General features: G+C 36.5%; 1 protein-coding gene across 11 annotated transcripts in view; it reads left to right on the top strand.

The window, feature by feature from the left end:
• The window catches only part of CNOT4 (CCR4-NOT transcription complex subunit 4), a 149,589-nt gene that overhangs the window by 82,172 nt on the left and 52,650 nt on the right, over positions 1-14,767 (top strand). For 6 of the 11 annotated variants that reach the window (XM_055284119.2, XM_055284125.2, XM_055284123.2 and 3 more), the window contains exons 3-5: positions 6,520-6,717; positions 13,607-13,693; positions 14,439-14,540. In XM_055284119.2, coding sequence (XP_055140094.1) covers positions 6,520-6,717; positions 13,607-13,693; positions 14,439-14,540 — 387 coding nt within the window. The remainder of the gene's footprint in view (positions 1-6,519; positions 6,718-13,606; positions 13,694-14,438; positions 14,541-14,767) is intronic. The other 5 variants (XM_063642294.1, XM_055284120.2, XM_055284126.2 and 2 more) reach the window with 3 other exon arrangements.

Here is a 14,767-nt window from a genome sequence, read left to right as displayed (position 1 = left end):
GGTTTTGTGTTTTCCATACGTAGAAGTAATGTTTGCTCTTTTTTTTTTTCTCTTGCTGTTATTTTAAAATAGATTATTATACCCTGTAGGTATTTTCAAGGTTGTATATTTTTTAAACAGATAAGCATTATTTTTAAAAAAAATATTTGTCCAGTAATTCTAGTGGCTGAAGTCTGTGGGCTATGTTTCTGCTTATTGTTGCTCATGTTGTTGTATTTCTTTGTGTTTGGTTAATGTGGCTGCTTCCTTGTTGTTGTCATTGAGAAAACTATTTGTAAAGTTCCCCAAGGACTAGTGTGGATTTGCTTCTCTCTAGAGAGGCTTCAATTTGGCTTCTGCTGGGTCCTGTAAGCATTGGCATTAGGGCTGCCATGTGCTTAAAGGTTTTTGGTCTAGCCAAGCAATATATCTCCATGCTGCAACTCTTCCCTACGGTTGATTTCAACAATTTCTCCAAGACGATTTTCCCCTACCTACTTTTTCTTTTTTCTTACCTTAGTCTGACCTTTCTGTAGTTTGTTCTTACCCTAAGACTATCCTCTGGTTTGTAATTTGTTCTTATCCTGAGCCCACCATTTGGAGGTGGGCTGTATCTTAGCTTATCATGGAACCTATTTTGCCAAAGACTACCATGGGCTGGTGTTGGGCTTTGAATGTTCTTTCTCCTTAGCTCTTTCTCTGCCTACCCCATTTATTGTTAATCAGATTTTCTGTTTAGCCTCTGAATTTTTACTTTCAACCAAAAATTGGCTTGGGATTTTTCCGGTATAGATTTTTAGGATGTTAGTAAGAAGAAAAAAAAAAAACTTTTATGTTGTATTTTTCATGGTTTTTAGTAAGAGGATTAATTAGCTCTCCATTACTGGAAACTAGAACTCTAAAAAAATAGTATAATAGTATAATCAAATTAGATGTTAACAGCAAAAGGATTTTTTAAAAGTTCATTTATCTGTAATACATAAATTATGGTCCTCCATAACTCTTGGTTTAAAGAGATCAAGAAGAAAATTACAAATTATCCTGAATCAATACTTGGAACATGACTTCTGAATATCTGGCATGAGACCAAAGTGGTATGTAGCAGAAAAGCTAAAGTTGTGAATACATTTATTAGAAAACAACAAAAATTAGAAAAAGAAATGAGTACTATGGCAATGGAAGGGATCAGAAAAAGAAATCAGAAAAAAATAAGCCCTATGACAGTGGAAGGGAGTGAGTAAGCAGAATTTTGTGAAATAGGAAAAAAAAAGTTTTTCAATAAAGATTAGAGCTGGTTATCTGAAAAGACCAATAAAATAATTAAAGTCTTAGCAAGTTTAATAAAAAGTAAAGAGAAGACACATGTAAGTAGCATTTAGAATAAAAGTGGAAACGTAACTACACATATGGAAGAAATTAAGTTAATTACACTAGAAACCGCAAACCATGTTAACTGGTAATTTGGCAGTTTATCACTATTAAAAATAGTGTTATATCTAAATACTTCCCCACAGGCAACTTATTTTGCATTAGTTTGATATGTAATACACAATAGTACGTTTAAAGAGAAATAATTTTCTGCTTGTAACTTTTCATTTGATACTATATTCCTAGAAATTTAACATGTGTTTTAGTCAAAAAGTTGATCAGATATATTTTTCCTTTTTTTTTTTTTGAGATGGAGTTTCACTTTTGTCCCCTAGGCTGGAGTACAGTGGCGTGATCTCGGCTCACTGCAACCTCCATCTCCCGGGTTCAAGCGATTCTCCTGCCTCAGCCTCCTGAGTAGCTGGGATTACAGGCACCTGCCGTCACGCCTGGCTCATTTTTGTATTTTTAATACAGACAGAGTTTCACCATGTTGGCCAGGCTGGTCTCGAACTCCTGACCTCAGGTGATCCACATGTCTCGGCCTCCCAAAATCCTGGGATTACAGGCATGAGCCACTGCACCCAGCCTGTATTTTTCTTTCTTTTTTTTTTTTTTTTTCTCTTTTTTCTTTTTTTTTTTTTTATTATACTTTAGGGTTTTAGGGTACATGTGCACAATGTGCAGGTTTGTTACATATGTATCCATGTGCCATGTTGATTTCCTGCACCCATTAACTCGTCATTTAGCATTAGGTGTATCTCCTAATGCTGTCCCTCCCCCCTCCCCCCACCCCACAACAGTCCCCGGAGCGTGATGTTCCCCTTCCTGTGTCCATGAGTTCTCATTGTTCAATTCCCACCTATGAGTGAGAACATGCGGTGTTTGGTTTTTTGTCCTTGCGATAGTTTACTGAGAATGATGTTTTCCAGTTTCATCCATGTCCCTACAAAGGACACGAACTCATCATTTTTTATGGCTGTTTGAGACGGAGTCTCGCTCTGTCACCCAGGCTGGAGTGCAGTGGCGCGATCTCAGCTCAACGCAAGTTCTGCCTCCTGGGTTCACGCCATTCTCCTGCTCCAGCCTTCAAGTAGCTGGGACTATAGGTGCCTGCCACCACACCTGGCTAATTTTTTTGTATTTTTAGTAGAGATGGGATTTCACCGTGTTAGCCAGGATGGTCTCAATCTCCTGACCTTGTGGTCTGCCTGCCTCGGCCTCCCAAAGTGCTGGGATTACAGGTGTGAGCCATCACACCTGGCCTTTGTATTTTTCTTTATATCCATTTTTAGTGCTAGTATTATTAGCTTTGTGAGTCTTATTGTCTGCAGTTACTCATGTTTGGTTTCTTCATTTCCCCCCCTTTTTTTGAAATAGGGTCTTGCCTTGGCACCCAAGCTGGAGCACAGTGATGCCATCGTAGTTCATTGCAGCCTCGAACTCCTGTGCTCAAGCATCCCTCCTGCCTCAGCCTCCCAAGTAGCTGCGACTGTAGGTGCACACCACCATGCCTGGCTAATTTTTTTTATTTTTTGTAGAGATGGGGGTCTCACTGTGTTGCTCAGGCTGGTCTTGCAGTCCTCCTACCTCACCCTCCCTAAGTGCTGGAATTACAGGTGTGAGCCACCGCACCCAGCCCTCCCATCTTTATAGTCTACCTCTCATCCTTATTTTATTGTGTTAGTTTATTGATATTCTGACCTTGGGTTTGTACAGTAGGTATATATGGTGCTGTGCGTAGAGAAGAAATTGTAATGGAGGAGGAACTATTTTGGAATACATGCTTTTCCAATGTTTTAATAAAACTTTTGGACAAGTTGAAGTTAATAAACCTTTTGATTATGCATTTGCTATTTGTGGTTAGCATATTTTATATTTTTCAGGTGTTAAGATTAAACAACTAGTATTTATAACTTCTTTTAAGGTACTGGAATAAGATATATTTGGAGGGTAAATTGTGGTAGAATACTCTGTCTCATGTTCTCCTGTGTTTGTATCTTTTGTATTATGTAGCAGTTATGTTCCAACAACGTTGACTTTGAAGCCTGATGGAAATATATTTCCATAGGAACAAAACTTGGAATAACATAGCAAAAAGACTAAGACAACAATATAACTCAGTGTTGTATGCTCAACATGATGGTGCATCAGTAATATACTTGATAAAAGTTGATGTTGCAACCTGGTTTTTCTTGTCACTCTCCATCAATTTTTTTGTGTTTATGTATTTTCAAATATTACATGACTTTACCTCATGTTTAATCAGTATTTTATACAACCTCATAGAATGCTAACAAAGGAAAAAGCTTGAGGGTGTTTGTCACATTCTGCCAGTTCTCAGAAAAATCTAAGTCCCAGAAAATTTACATCATTGCTTCTTAGACTGTCTGTGATGAAGAACCAGATTTTTTCTTTTCTTTCTTTTACCCTGTCTGTTGAAGACTGATATAGAGTGCTATTATGCATGGCTAATATTTTGCTTGTGTCATATGTTCAACTACATTGAAAAATATCTTATTCTTCAGAGTCCACTGGTGATGTACCTGAATGTTGGGGTAGTGTCAGTTGCTCTGAGAGTTTCTGAATGCTTATCTCAGTTTTTGTACTTTCCTTGTTATGGACTGGTAAAATGCAGTGCATCAACTATACTTTGAAACAAAACTAGGAGCAATCCATGTGTTTGATCCATTCAGGCAGTGGAGCATCTCTATTTTAGATGTCAGTGAAGAGCAACAGCTTTCAAATGAACTTTGTTTGTTTGTTTGTTTTTGAGAAGGAGTCTGGCTCTGTCTCCCAGGCTGGAGTGCAGTGGCACAATCTCAGCTCCCTGCAACTTCTGCCTCTCGGGTTCAAGCAATTCTCCTGCCTCAGCCTCCCAAGTAGCTGGAGTTACAGGCTCATGCTACCACACCCGACTAATTTTTTAAAATATTTTTGGTAGAGATGTGGTTTTACCATGTTGGCCAGGCTGGTCTTGAACTCCTGACCTCGAGTGATCTGCCCACCTCAGCCTCCCAAAGTGCTGGAATTACAGGCATGAGCCACTGCACCTGGCCTCCAGTGAACTTAATTGTAAACACTTTAAAAGGAACTACCCCAGGAATTCTAGGGTAGAAAACAGCTTTTCTAGGTGCAAATGAAAAATTTAAGTTATCTTATAGAAAAGTATTTTAATTAGTTAATATATAGTTCACTTTTATATCTTTTTACATTTGTGCCTTTAGAGTTCCAAATAGCTTCAAGGGATTAAAATCATCCAGACAGATAGATTAAGATTTGAAGGAGATAATTAATGTAGGTACAGAAAAGTAAGTGGAGAAGAAAGTTTTGAGAGGAAGGCATTAAGAAAAAACTTAAATGTGGAAGACTACGTAATTGATTGAGGAACTGAACTTACTTTAATAGATCTTTGACTGTTTGGTTCCTTAAATTAAAATGCAAGAAATAATTTGTTTTAATAAAAAAGTATGTGTGTGTGTTTTTTGTTTGTTTGTTTGTTTTGGTGGCTTTTAAAAGACAGAAATGCTGAGTTTTCAGTTCTGGAGAGTAGCTTTTGATGTTCGCTTGGCAAATATTTATTGAGCTTCTGAAATCATACTAAATTTATAATTGATCCTGGAGAAAGTCCTAAAATCATACCAAAATCAGGTAAATTACTAAGCAAGCTGCTTTGTATGCCTTCTACTCACAAATAAGATGGAGTATGCCAAATAGGATCCACTAACTCAAAGATCCAGATTCTTAATGTGGGAATCAAATGGTATGGATGTTTACATCCTACCAAACTGTTAAGGATTAAGCCTGAATCTTTTTTGGGTCACCAGCTCTAATTCATTGATGATAAGGTAAACTGAAGAATATTAAGTTTTCTTAAAAAGCAGTAAGTTAAAATTGAAAGTGGGAACAAAAGGGAAAGAGTAGGGTTCTTAGAGACCTCAGGGTATATACTAGTAAAAGTTGTGGAATATAAGGTGAAATCTCACTTTCTTAATTGACGTCAGCGTTAGTCTGGGTATGTTCACAAATTTGAGAGGTTTTTTTTTTTAACACATATATGAAGAGATGGAAGTTAACTTTACATTAAAGTCATAGCAAAATTTCAGGCTTGTAGCTATTTCTTCCACCCTTCCTTGTTTCCACCTTTTTTTTTTTTTTTTGGTTTGGCATTATTTCTGTTGTTCCCCACTCTTGTATTCTGATAGGTGCCAATTTCACTACCAGTTGAGTTTCCATCCCTGGAATCTCTTCCTATCCGATTTAAATTATTATGGCATTTAATGTGCCCCTATGTTGGTGTTGTGTGTGCAGGGGTCTGGGGGGAGGGAAGAAAAGAAAAAATAATGTGCTGCATCTTCCATTTATCATTAACTATTTGTTTTTAGTAGTAATAATTGACTTTTGAATACTTATATGTAGGACACAGTGTTAATCACTTTATAGGTGAATAAATAAAGTACTGTAGTTTCCATTTTACAGATGAGAAGACTGAGGTAGAAAGGTCATATGACTTTACCAAAGTCACTAAGATAGTAATGGGTGAGCTAGGATTCAGTGCCAGCATTCTGTCTCCAGAGCCCTCATTTAGTAGCCCTAGCATTAGTAGTAGGAATGAAAATTGTATCAAAATGCTAAGAAAGAAAAGATCACACAACAGTGTGATTGCTAGTATTTACTGAGAGATTACTATGTTCAGGCACAGTAATAATTGCTTTAAGAACAAATGTGTAACTTCATTAATCTTCTAGCACATAGTAGGTTTTCATTAAATATTTGTTAATTATAATATGTAAAACCCACATTTAGATGCAAGAACTTACACTCCTTGCCTCTTACGTAGCATCTTAGAAGCTTAATATTCCCATAAACTCTGTTGGACACTGCAGGGAATATCAAGATTGGTTTGTTATTGTTTTGCCTTTAAACCGTAGATGTTTTAGCACTAAAAGTGTTCTGTGCTAAGCTCCAAAAATTTTTTTATTAGAACTATTTTATTTAACATTTGTCTTTTATTAAATAAGAAAAATTTTTAAGCAATTGAAACATTCTGATAAAGGGAGAATGTAACAAATAACCACATACCCACCACCGAGAATCAGATAATTACTTACGCAGTTTTTTTTAAAATTTTTTAATTTAATGCTAATTTCTATGTTTGTTTCATGCTTAAAGCCATATCCAGAAGACCCAGCAGTTTATAAACCACTCTCCCAGGAAGAACTGCAAAGGATAAAGAATGAGAAGAAACAGAAACAAAATGAGAGAAAACAGAAAATATCAGAAAATCGCAAACATTTGGCTAGTGTACGTGTCGTACAAAAAAACCTCGTCTTTGTTGTAGGTTTATCTCAGCGCCTAGCAGACCCAGAGGTAAGTCCTCTTGTTTTCTTTGTCATCTTAATATTTTTTCTGTTTCCCTGTCTTACTTGGAAATAATATTTGACCCTGCTCAATTGTGTGATTCCTCTGAACACATTATATCTTGAAGGAGAAAATAAGAAATTACTTTTGAATAATTGCTAAGAAACCAATGACCAGTCGTGATCTTAGGCAAGTGTCTTAATCTTTCTTGGCTTCAGTTTCTTCAGTTATAAAACTAAAGAGTTGAACTAGATTTCTAACGTGCTGACAGTCTGTGAAAATTGGATAATGATTCTATTTTGCTGTTAAGGCTAACATGTGACATGAATACTCTGTTTCTTTTCTCTTTTCCGTATCTATATAAGGACCAACAGTGGAGATGCAGTTACTTGAACCCACTAGAGACTTTAGTAACCTAGATTTTAAAAATTCTGCCCAAATAGTAATTCTTGATTTTTCAGAACTATTGCTATACTGTATCATCATTCTTATTCATTTTAAGCCAGTTTGGAGGAAGAGGGAGAATTTGGTAATGTGAAATAAAGGACCCAATTTCTTTGTCATTCATTCGGGGGAGGAGAGAGCTTAACCTTGTTTCTTAGTACCTCTTTTTTCTCTTCTTCCACCACAAGCCTTGTTAGAGTAATGTCGAACTCATACTTTCCTTGAGGCCCTTGGATATGCATCTGGTAATTTTTAGTTTCTGATATACCATGAGATACTGACTAGATTGTTGAGAAGGCAAATACAAGCTGATCGACAGGCAGAGTGTTTACTTGGTAGGAGAGGGCTGGTTTTGGGGGATCTTCCAAAAGATCCTTGAGAAGAGTTTAAAGTAATATTCGGCATGGTACCCATCAAAGGAAAGATTGTAGTGAACATGCTTACGGAGATAGGAACCTTGGGAATTGGCTGAGCATGTTAAAGTCCCCAGAAGGAGGATCTTTAAGGAGTCTAATGTCTGTTTCTGTAAAAATTAATTTAAAAAATAACTAATCTTTATTGATGATGTGTTTATATGTGTTGCGACTCTACAGGGCTTCAAAATCAATATGAAATGATTTTGACCCTGCAAAAGTCAGGGACATTAGTAAGAAGGATCTGTCATGGATGATAAACATGGAGGCAACTCAAGAATTACTAGGACCTAGGTCCAGGGATGCTGGCAGTCGTTAGTCACATGATACTCAGGAGACCAAGTTCTTTCCAAATCCAAAGGAGTGGTCTAGAGTTGATACAGAAAAAGACTTCTTCTGTAAGAAATGTTCAGCAGAGAGCTCATTTTAGGTGTATGACTCACCTTCTGTAGCCAGTTCTCCTCCTTTTTTTTTAAGCTAGTGGTTATTCCCCAGACAGACAGAATCCTACCTCACCTTTGATCGTTTCCTTGAACAACATCCCAACTTTGCACTAATCCTTTTATCTCCATCTTTTAACTCTATTAAATAGAGTTAAAAAGATGTGAGCTACCTTTTTTTCTAACCACAGGACACTTCTATATACTCCTCTAACCAGTGGGCACTTATGCCAGTATTTACTCCTACTAATATTACTGATTAGAGTCTACTTTTTTTTTTTTTTTTTTTTTTTGAGACACGGTCTTACTTTGTCACCCAGGCTGGAGTGTAGTGGTATGATCATGGCTCACTGCAGCCTCAGCCTCCTGGGCTCAAGTGATTCTTGTGCCTCAGCCCCCCAAGTAACTGGGTCTACAGGTGCATATCACCACACCTGGCTAATTTTTGTATTTTTTGCAGAGATGGGGTGTTGCCATGTTGCCCAGGCTGGTCTTGAACTCCTGAGCTCAAGCAATCCGCCCGCCTTGGCCTCCTAAAGTGCTGGGATTGCAGGTATGAGCCACTGCGCCCAACCCAGAATCTACTTTCACCTTTCTGAAGTGCAGTTCCAGTAAATGAATGGAACTTTTATCTTGATTTGAGAGCTCGTGGATATGGATGTTCCTGTTTTTATTAATACATCTTGGATCTGATCAACTGTAGTACTGGAGGCATATGAAATAGCATCCAAAATTTGGATGAAATTAAGGCATAGACTGAATATATTTGGATTAGAAGTTTCCTACCTTTTCTTTTGGGTATGTGATTTATAAGAGGGTTTTTTGTTTGTTTGTTTGTTTTTTGCCCAGGCTGGAGTGCAGTGCACAATCTCGGCTCACTGCAGCCTCCACTCCCTGGGTTCAAGTGATTCTGCTGCCTCCACCACCTGAGGAGCTGGGATTACAGGTGTGTGCCACCGTGCCCAGCTAATTTTTTTTTTTTTTTTGTATTTTTAGTAGAGATGGGGTTTCACCATGTTGACCAGGCTGGTCTGAAACTCCTTACCTCAAGTGATCCACCTGCCTCGGCCTCCCAAAGTGCTGGGAGTACAGGTGTGAGCCATTGTGTTTTTTATTTGCTTACAGGGATTTCTTATTTCCATTTCAAGTAACTCTAGTAAGATTAATCTTAACTATTATACTGAAGGAAATGAATCTAAGTAGTGACTACTGAAAGAGAGTACTTTATCATGAGTCTAAGTATACTTAAAAATATACTCTACTAGTTTTATATATTTGAAGTAATTCTTTCTTGGTGAGAGGACATTGGATTTTCTTAAATAAAATAAATGGGTGCTTTCCTTTATTTCTCTTGAAAGTCCACAAAGACCAGAGACAAGTGTTTTGTTTTTTATTAAATAGTACCACTTCTAAATAATATCTTTTAAAATTCTCTTAATTTGTCTTTATAACCTTTTTAGTATTTGGAAAACTTCTAGTGAAGTTGGCGTCACTAGAAAACTTAAGGTTCAAATTGTTAGCGTCACGTTCAAGTCAAAGAAGGATCCTTGTAATTTATTTATCTTTGGATGATGACCAATTTGATATTTGACCTAATTCTGATTAACAGAATAGGAGAGTTTAGGAACAATTAAAGCTTATATTGAAAATAATTTTTGCATACCAAAAAGCTTCATACCAAGATTGATTGTCAAATGTATTCATTTGTTGGTTGACAGAAAAAAAAAATGATCTTAGAAGACAAGGTAATTAGAGCCAACGATAGAGGTAATGATGATCACCTTCTAAGTCCTAAAATTTTAGATTTGTGAGGACCTAATTCATTTATTCTGCAAATTAATTCTTGAATACCTACCATTTGCTAGATATTTTGATGCCAGGGGGCAGGTAGGGGGGAAGTAGTTAGCAAGCCAGACACAAGCTCACAGACTGGTAAGGGAAGACAGAATTTTAAGTGCTTACATGTGTGCTGAGTATTTATAAAAGGAAAGTACACAGCTTTTTGGGAACATGTATTAGAACACTTAGCTAGTGTGGAGATTGACAAAAAGCTTTTCTGAGGAAAGGATAATTAGGGTCAGCTTGAAGAATTAATAGGTGTTATCTAGGTAGCACATAAAGAAGAGTGTCCTGGGTATATGTGATAACCCAGGAGAGCAGCTTGTTTGATGAACTATATGACTTTAAAGACACAACATTTCATTTTACAAATAAGAAACTGAGGCAAAAGGAAGTTGAGTGACTTGCCCCTGGTCTTACAGTTCCTATTCCAGTGTATTCTGTGTTGATTATTGGCATGTTGTTCATCCGTCCATTCTTTTATTCACTCGTTAATCCGTCTGATTACCAAGTTTTTGTTTTTCTCTGTAGTGTCTATGAATACTTCACTGTTTTCCCAAGGAATATATAGCAAGACATTTTGGTCACTAGACATGCCCTTGAACATTTATAATTCTGTCACATGGCCGCTTATTTTCTATGTTAGTAGGAAAACTGGCCCACTGTGAAGTACCTTGTGACACTGAGTATATAGATAATGTGCCGATGTACAGGGTGCCTTGTCTGCTCTCCATAACCTTTATTTGTTCACTAGAATACTATTTTGCTAGTTGTTTAGGCAGAATCTAAAGTGTTCAAGTTAATATGGAAAGTTTAAATTCATTGTTTTTCCCTTGCCTGGGTAGCCTGTTTCTTGTCAACCACTTGCCATTTGCTAATACTTTGAGGCCCACTATTGTTACAAATCCATGTAATACTTTTTGTTTAATGCTAAGATAGTTCAGTTTTTCAGTAAATATTTACTGAGTACCTGCAATATGCCAGGCGTTATTTAAGACACTGAGCATACACTGATAAACAAGTAGTAATAGATAAATAAGTAGTATGTTCATTTTTACGAAAGTAACAGTATGAGAAGTGTTGTGTGCTGTGAAGGCCCAAGGGATAGCATTCCACTTTGGGAGGGAGGTACGTACCCTTCTGCTGTCTTTGGGGTAAAGTGCTTCTGGCACTGCAACTATACAAATGCTTCTGGTTGAGAAAGACCTCGATCTGCAAGTGATTTGTTTGGCTGGAAGATTAGATTGCAGTGGTGAGAGATAAGGTGCCAAAGTAAGTGGTAATGGATCATGAAGGGCTTTCTAACCATGCTAAGGAGTTTGCACTTTATCCTAAAGGCAGTGGAAAGCTTTTGAATGTTCTTAAGAACAGAGTGACATGGTTAGATTTGCGCTTTGACAGTATCATTCTGGCTGCAGTGTGAACATGTCATCATAATTACATACCAATCTCATGTTGTTATAAAGGTGTTACACCCAAACGTTGGCCAGAAAACGTTTCCATAAACCAGTGGCCTGCAACCTCATCCGACTCAGTGTCCACTTTTTAAAAACTAATGTAACACCCCTTGACTTTCATAAAATGACTTCTTGATAATATAATTTGTCTACACACATAATTTGAAAAAGTATACGTAAACAAGGAATAAAAGGAAAGTAATTATAAAAAGACTATTTGTACATATAAATGCTTGGACATTTCTACTCTAGAACCTTGTTATTCAAGGTGTGGCCTCTGGGCCCGTAACATTAATATCACCGGAGAGCTTATCAGGCGAACTCTTCAGCCCTGCCTCAGATCTACTGGATCTGAATCTGCATTTTAACTAGATCATAGAAGGATTTCTTTACATATTGAGGCTCTAAAGTACTGTTTTATCCTGTGTAATAAAGAAGTAAGATACTTGCACCTATTTGTAAAATCATGGACTGTGACAGCTACAAATGCAGATTGTTACTGGTGTATGAATTGGCAACTCAGGTACCATGAAACATCAATAATGCGATTTTTCTCAGACAACTCTTAGTAAAATTTTAAACAAAGCTGGGAAAATACTTTGTAATTATGTATAATATGGAATTTGTTTCTGGCTCAATAAACAGCTTCAGGCATGTCTTGTAGGACATTCAGAAATTGTGCAGGACAATTCTTTGTTTTACGGGGCTAGCCTGAACCTTGTAAGACATCTCTGGTCCCCATCCACTGAACACCAGTAGACTCTCCCAGTCACTTTAACAGTCTCTCCCAATAAAAGCTTCCACAAATTTCCACACTGCCCCTCGAGTGCTTCCCTCATTGAGAACTACTGCCTTAAACCTATGATGCTGATGCAGGACAACCTGTGACCAGCCTGACTGAACCCTTTGGAGCAGGTATCTTAGCTATGAGGCTGGTTGCTGAGTTGGTATGCATCCAGCTGGAATATTGAATGCAGTTCCAAACTCCACTAGCCAGAAAGCTTTTTCAAACTCTGCTCTTCTCTCTTTATCAACCCTGAGACTTTGCTACAAATAACTTAAGGGTCATTGTGTTAGCCACTATTACTATCATATCCTTCAGGGGTTTTGGGTGGAAAAAAAATTGAAACTCAGTGTAATTACCTCACCTTCTAATCCGTTAGAATTGGCTACAGCAAACATAACAGTTACCTTATACTTACAAGCACCTAAAATAAAATATAAGATTAATTACTTTCTATTAATTAGGTGGAAGACTAAGAATTAATGATACACCTACCATAGATTTATTCATGAAGCTTTGATTCTATCAAATGCAGAACATAATAGCTAAATTATAAGTCTGTAAGAATATTATCAAATATGAATGGAAAGAAATACTTTACACACACTTGAATAGGTACATGCAGAAAGCTTTCATTTGGAGAGAGCTTGCTATTTGGAGAGATTGTAGGAACAGTAGGTCTAAAGGTACATTCTAGGAAAACAGAATTTTGAGGTAGTTGCAAATTATGGGAGATGTCTTTTTGTCAAGTTACACACTGGTCAAATTACCCAAGGTTAAGTTTGTAAGAGAAGCTGAAAGAATAATGTTCACAAAGTGAAGGAGATGAGGTACGTAGGGGAAATAACCACCAAGAAGTAATCAAGTAATAATGAAACGTATAAATTTGTTTCCGAAATGTTATGTATCAGGAAAAGTAGGGAAAAACCTCAACAGACAGATGAGAAATGGTAAAACTCATTGACATAGGAAACTGTATACACAGTGATAAATCATAAAGCATAGAGGGTTGAGTGGGCACTCTGTTATTTGAAATTTGTAATTTATAAACGATGTTATATACAATAGATTTATGAGTAAAGACTGTCTCTGTGTCTGTTCTTTCAATTGTCTTTACCTTTAATACATAATTTTGGTCATTGTTTTTGAAGAATTGCTTTCGTATAAGGATCATCTCTTAATGGCAATGTAGTTAAGATCTTTGATCTGTTTTGTGTTTAAGAATACTGTACAGGTAAGATCCCATAGATTATTGGAGCAGTTATTAGAACATAGTAGATAATACCAAATTTAGTGAGTCTCAGTTTCTATTCAGTGGGTCAAGAAAAAAATAGCTTTTAGACTCTTGATTTCCTATAGGTTAGCTACACAAACTGCAATTAGGAGGTAGTGACATTTATTAGAAAACTTTAAAAATTATTGTTTTCCTTTTGCTGAAGAGGGATGGTGAATGTCTCCATTATAAGGATAAAGTTGTTGAAAATGGGGACAGTTTATACCTTATTTCTTCTTCTTTTACAGGTTTTAAAACGACCAGAATATTTTGGGAAGTTTGGTAAAATACATAAAGTTGTCATCAATAATAGCACATCATATGCAGGCTCACAGGTAACTAATTTTAGGGATTTTTGCCTTTCCTCCTTATGGTCTGGGCTTGACCTGGGCTGTTCCAAAGAAAACTTTGCTCTCTCTGATTAGAAACCTTGAGGGACAAGGACTTAAGCAGTGTAGTGACCTCTGTTGGTGGGGTGGGGGATTTTTTGCTGCTTAAATGACCCTTGTAGGACTTAACAATTAAAAGGGAAGTAGTAAAACAAACATTTAGTGATGGAGTGAAAGGGAGGGGGAGGTGAGTCTGTTATCAGGCAATGTGATAAATAGATAAGGATTAGATAGTGATTTCTAATCTGTAATATTTTCAGATATTGAAAACTTAATAGTGTCTTTGTTATGCTGGTGTTATCAGATAGAAAAGTTTTCCAGATTGCATTTATTTTTGAGAGAACATAATTTGACATAGTCTTTAAATCTTATTTTTTAATCTAAATTTTAATTTTTTTATAACCTTGACGAGCCTGTGAAATGACTTTTTTAAAAAATAAATGCCAAGTCAAAGTGATATTTTAATCACATATATTACAGTATTCTTAAAATCAGATAAAATTCATTGAGTATTATTACTTTCAAACGAGCTAGTTTAGTGTTTAATCAAAACTGCCACTACTACTACTAATTATTGTCATTAGTAATAGTAGTAGTCAAGGTCTTTAGAATTCCCTAGGTTGCAGTAGAATTTTTTTAGTATTGTTTAATTTTTAACTAATGACAGTGCAATGGGATGTTTTCACTTTAGGGTCCAAGCGCCAGTGCTTATGTAACCTATATCCGGTCAGAAGATGCTCTCAGAGCCATACAGTGTGTCAACAATGTGGTAGTAGATGGCAGAACACTTAAGGTAATATAGTCCTCTTGATTCTTTTTTTTTTTTTTTTTTTTTTTTTAAGGGAGACGAGATAAAATATAGTAAGTAGAGGAGAACTGAGCATTTATATATTAAATTTGACAGTTAATTTGAAGAGTCTGTCTTAGGGTCCATACCATCTATTATAGCTAATTTTTTTACTGCTGACTTCTGTAGGGTCCTCTTTTACCAGATAGGAATAAACACATTCATTATCGGGG

The sequence above is a fragment of the Symphalangus syndactylus genome, chromosome 6 (assembly GCF_028878055.3).
Source record: "Symphalangus syndactylus isolate Jambi chromosome 6, NHGRI_mSymSyn1-v2.1_pri, whole genome shotgun sequence".
Classification (NCBI taxonomy): Eukaryota; Metazoa; Chordata; class Mammalia; order Primates; family Hylobatidae; genus Symphalangus; species Symphalangus syndactylus.
This window is presented reverse-complemented; position numbering and strand designations above follow the sequence as displayed.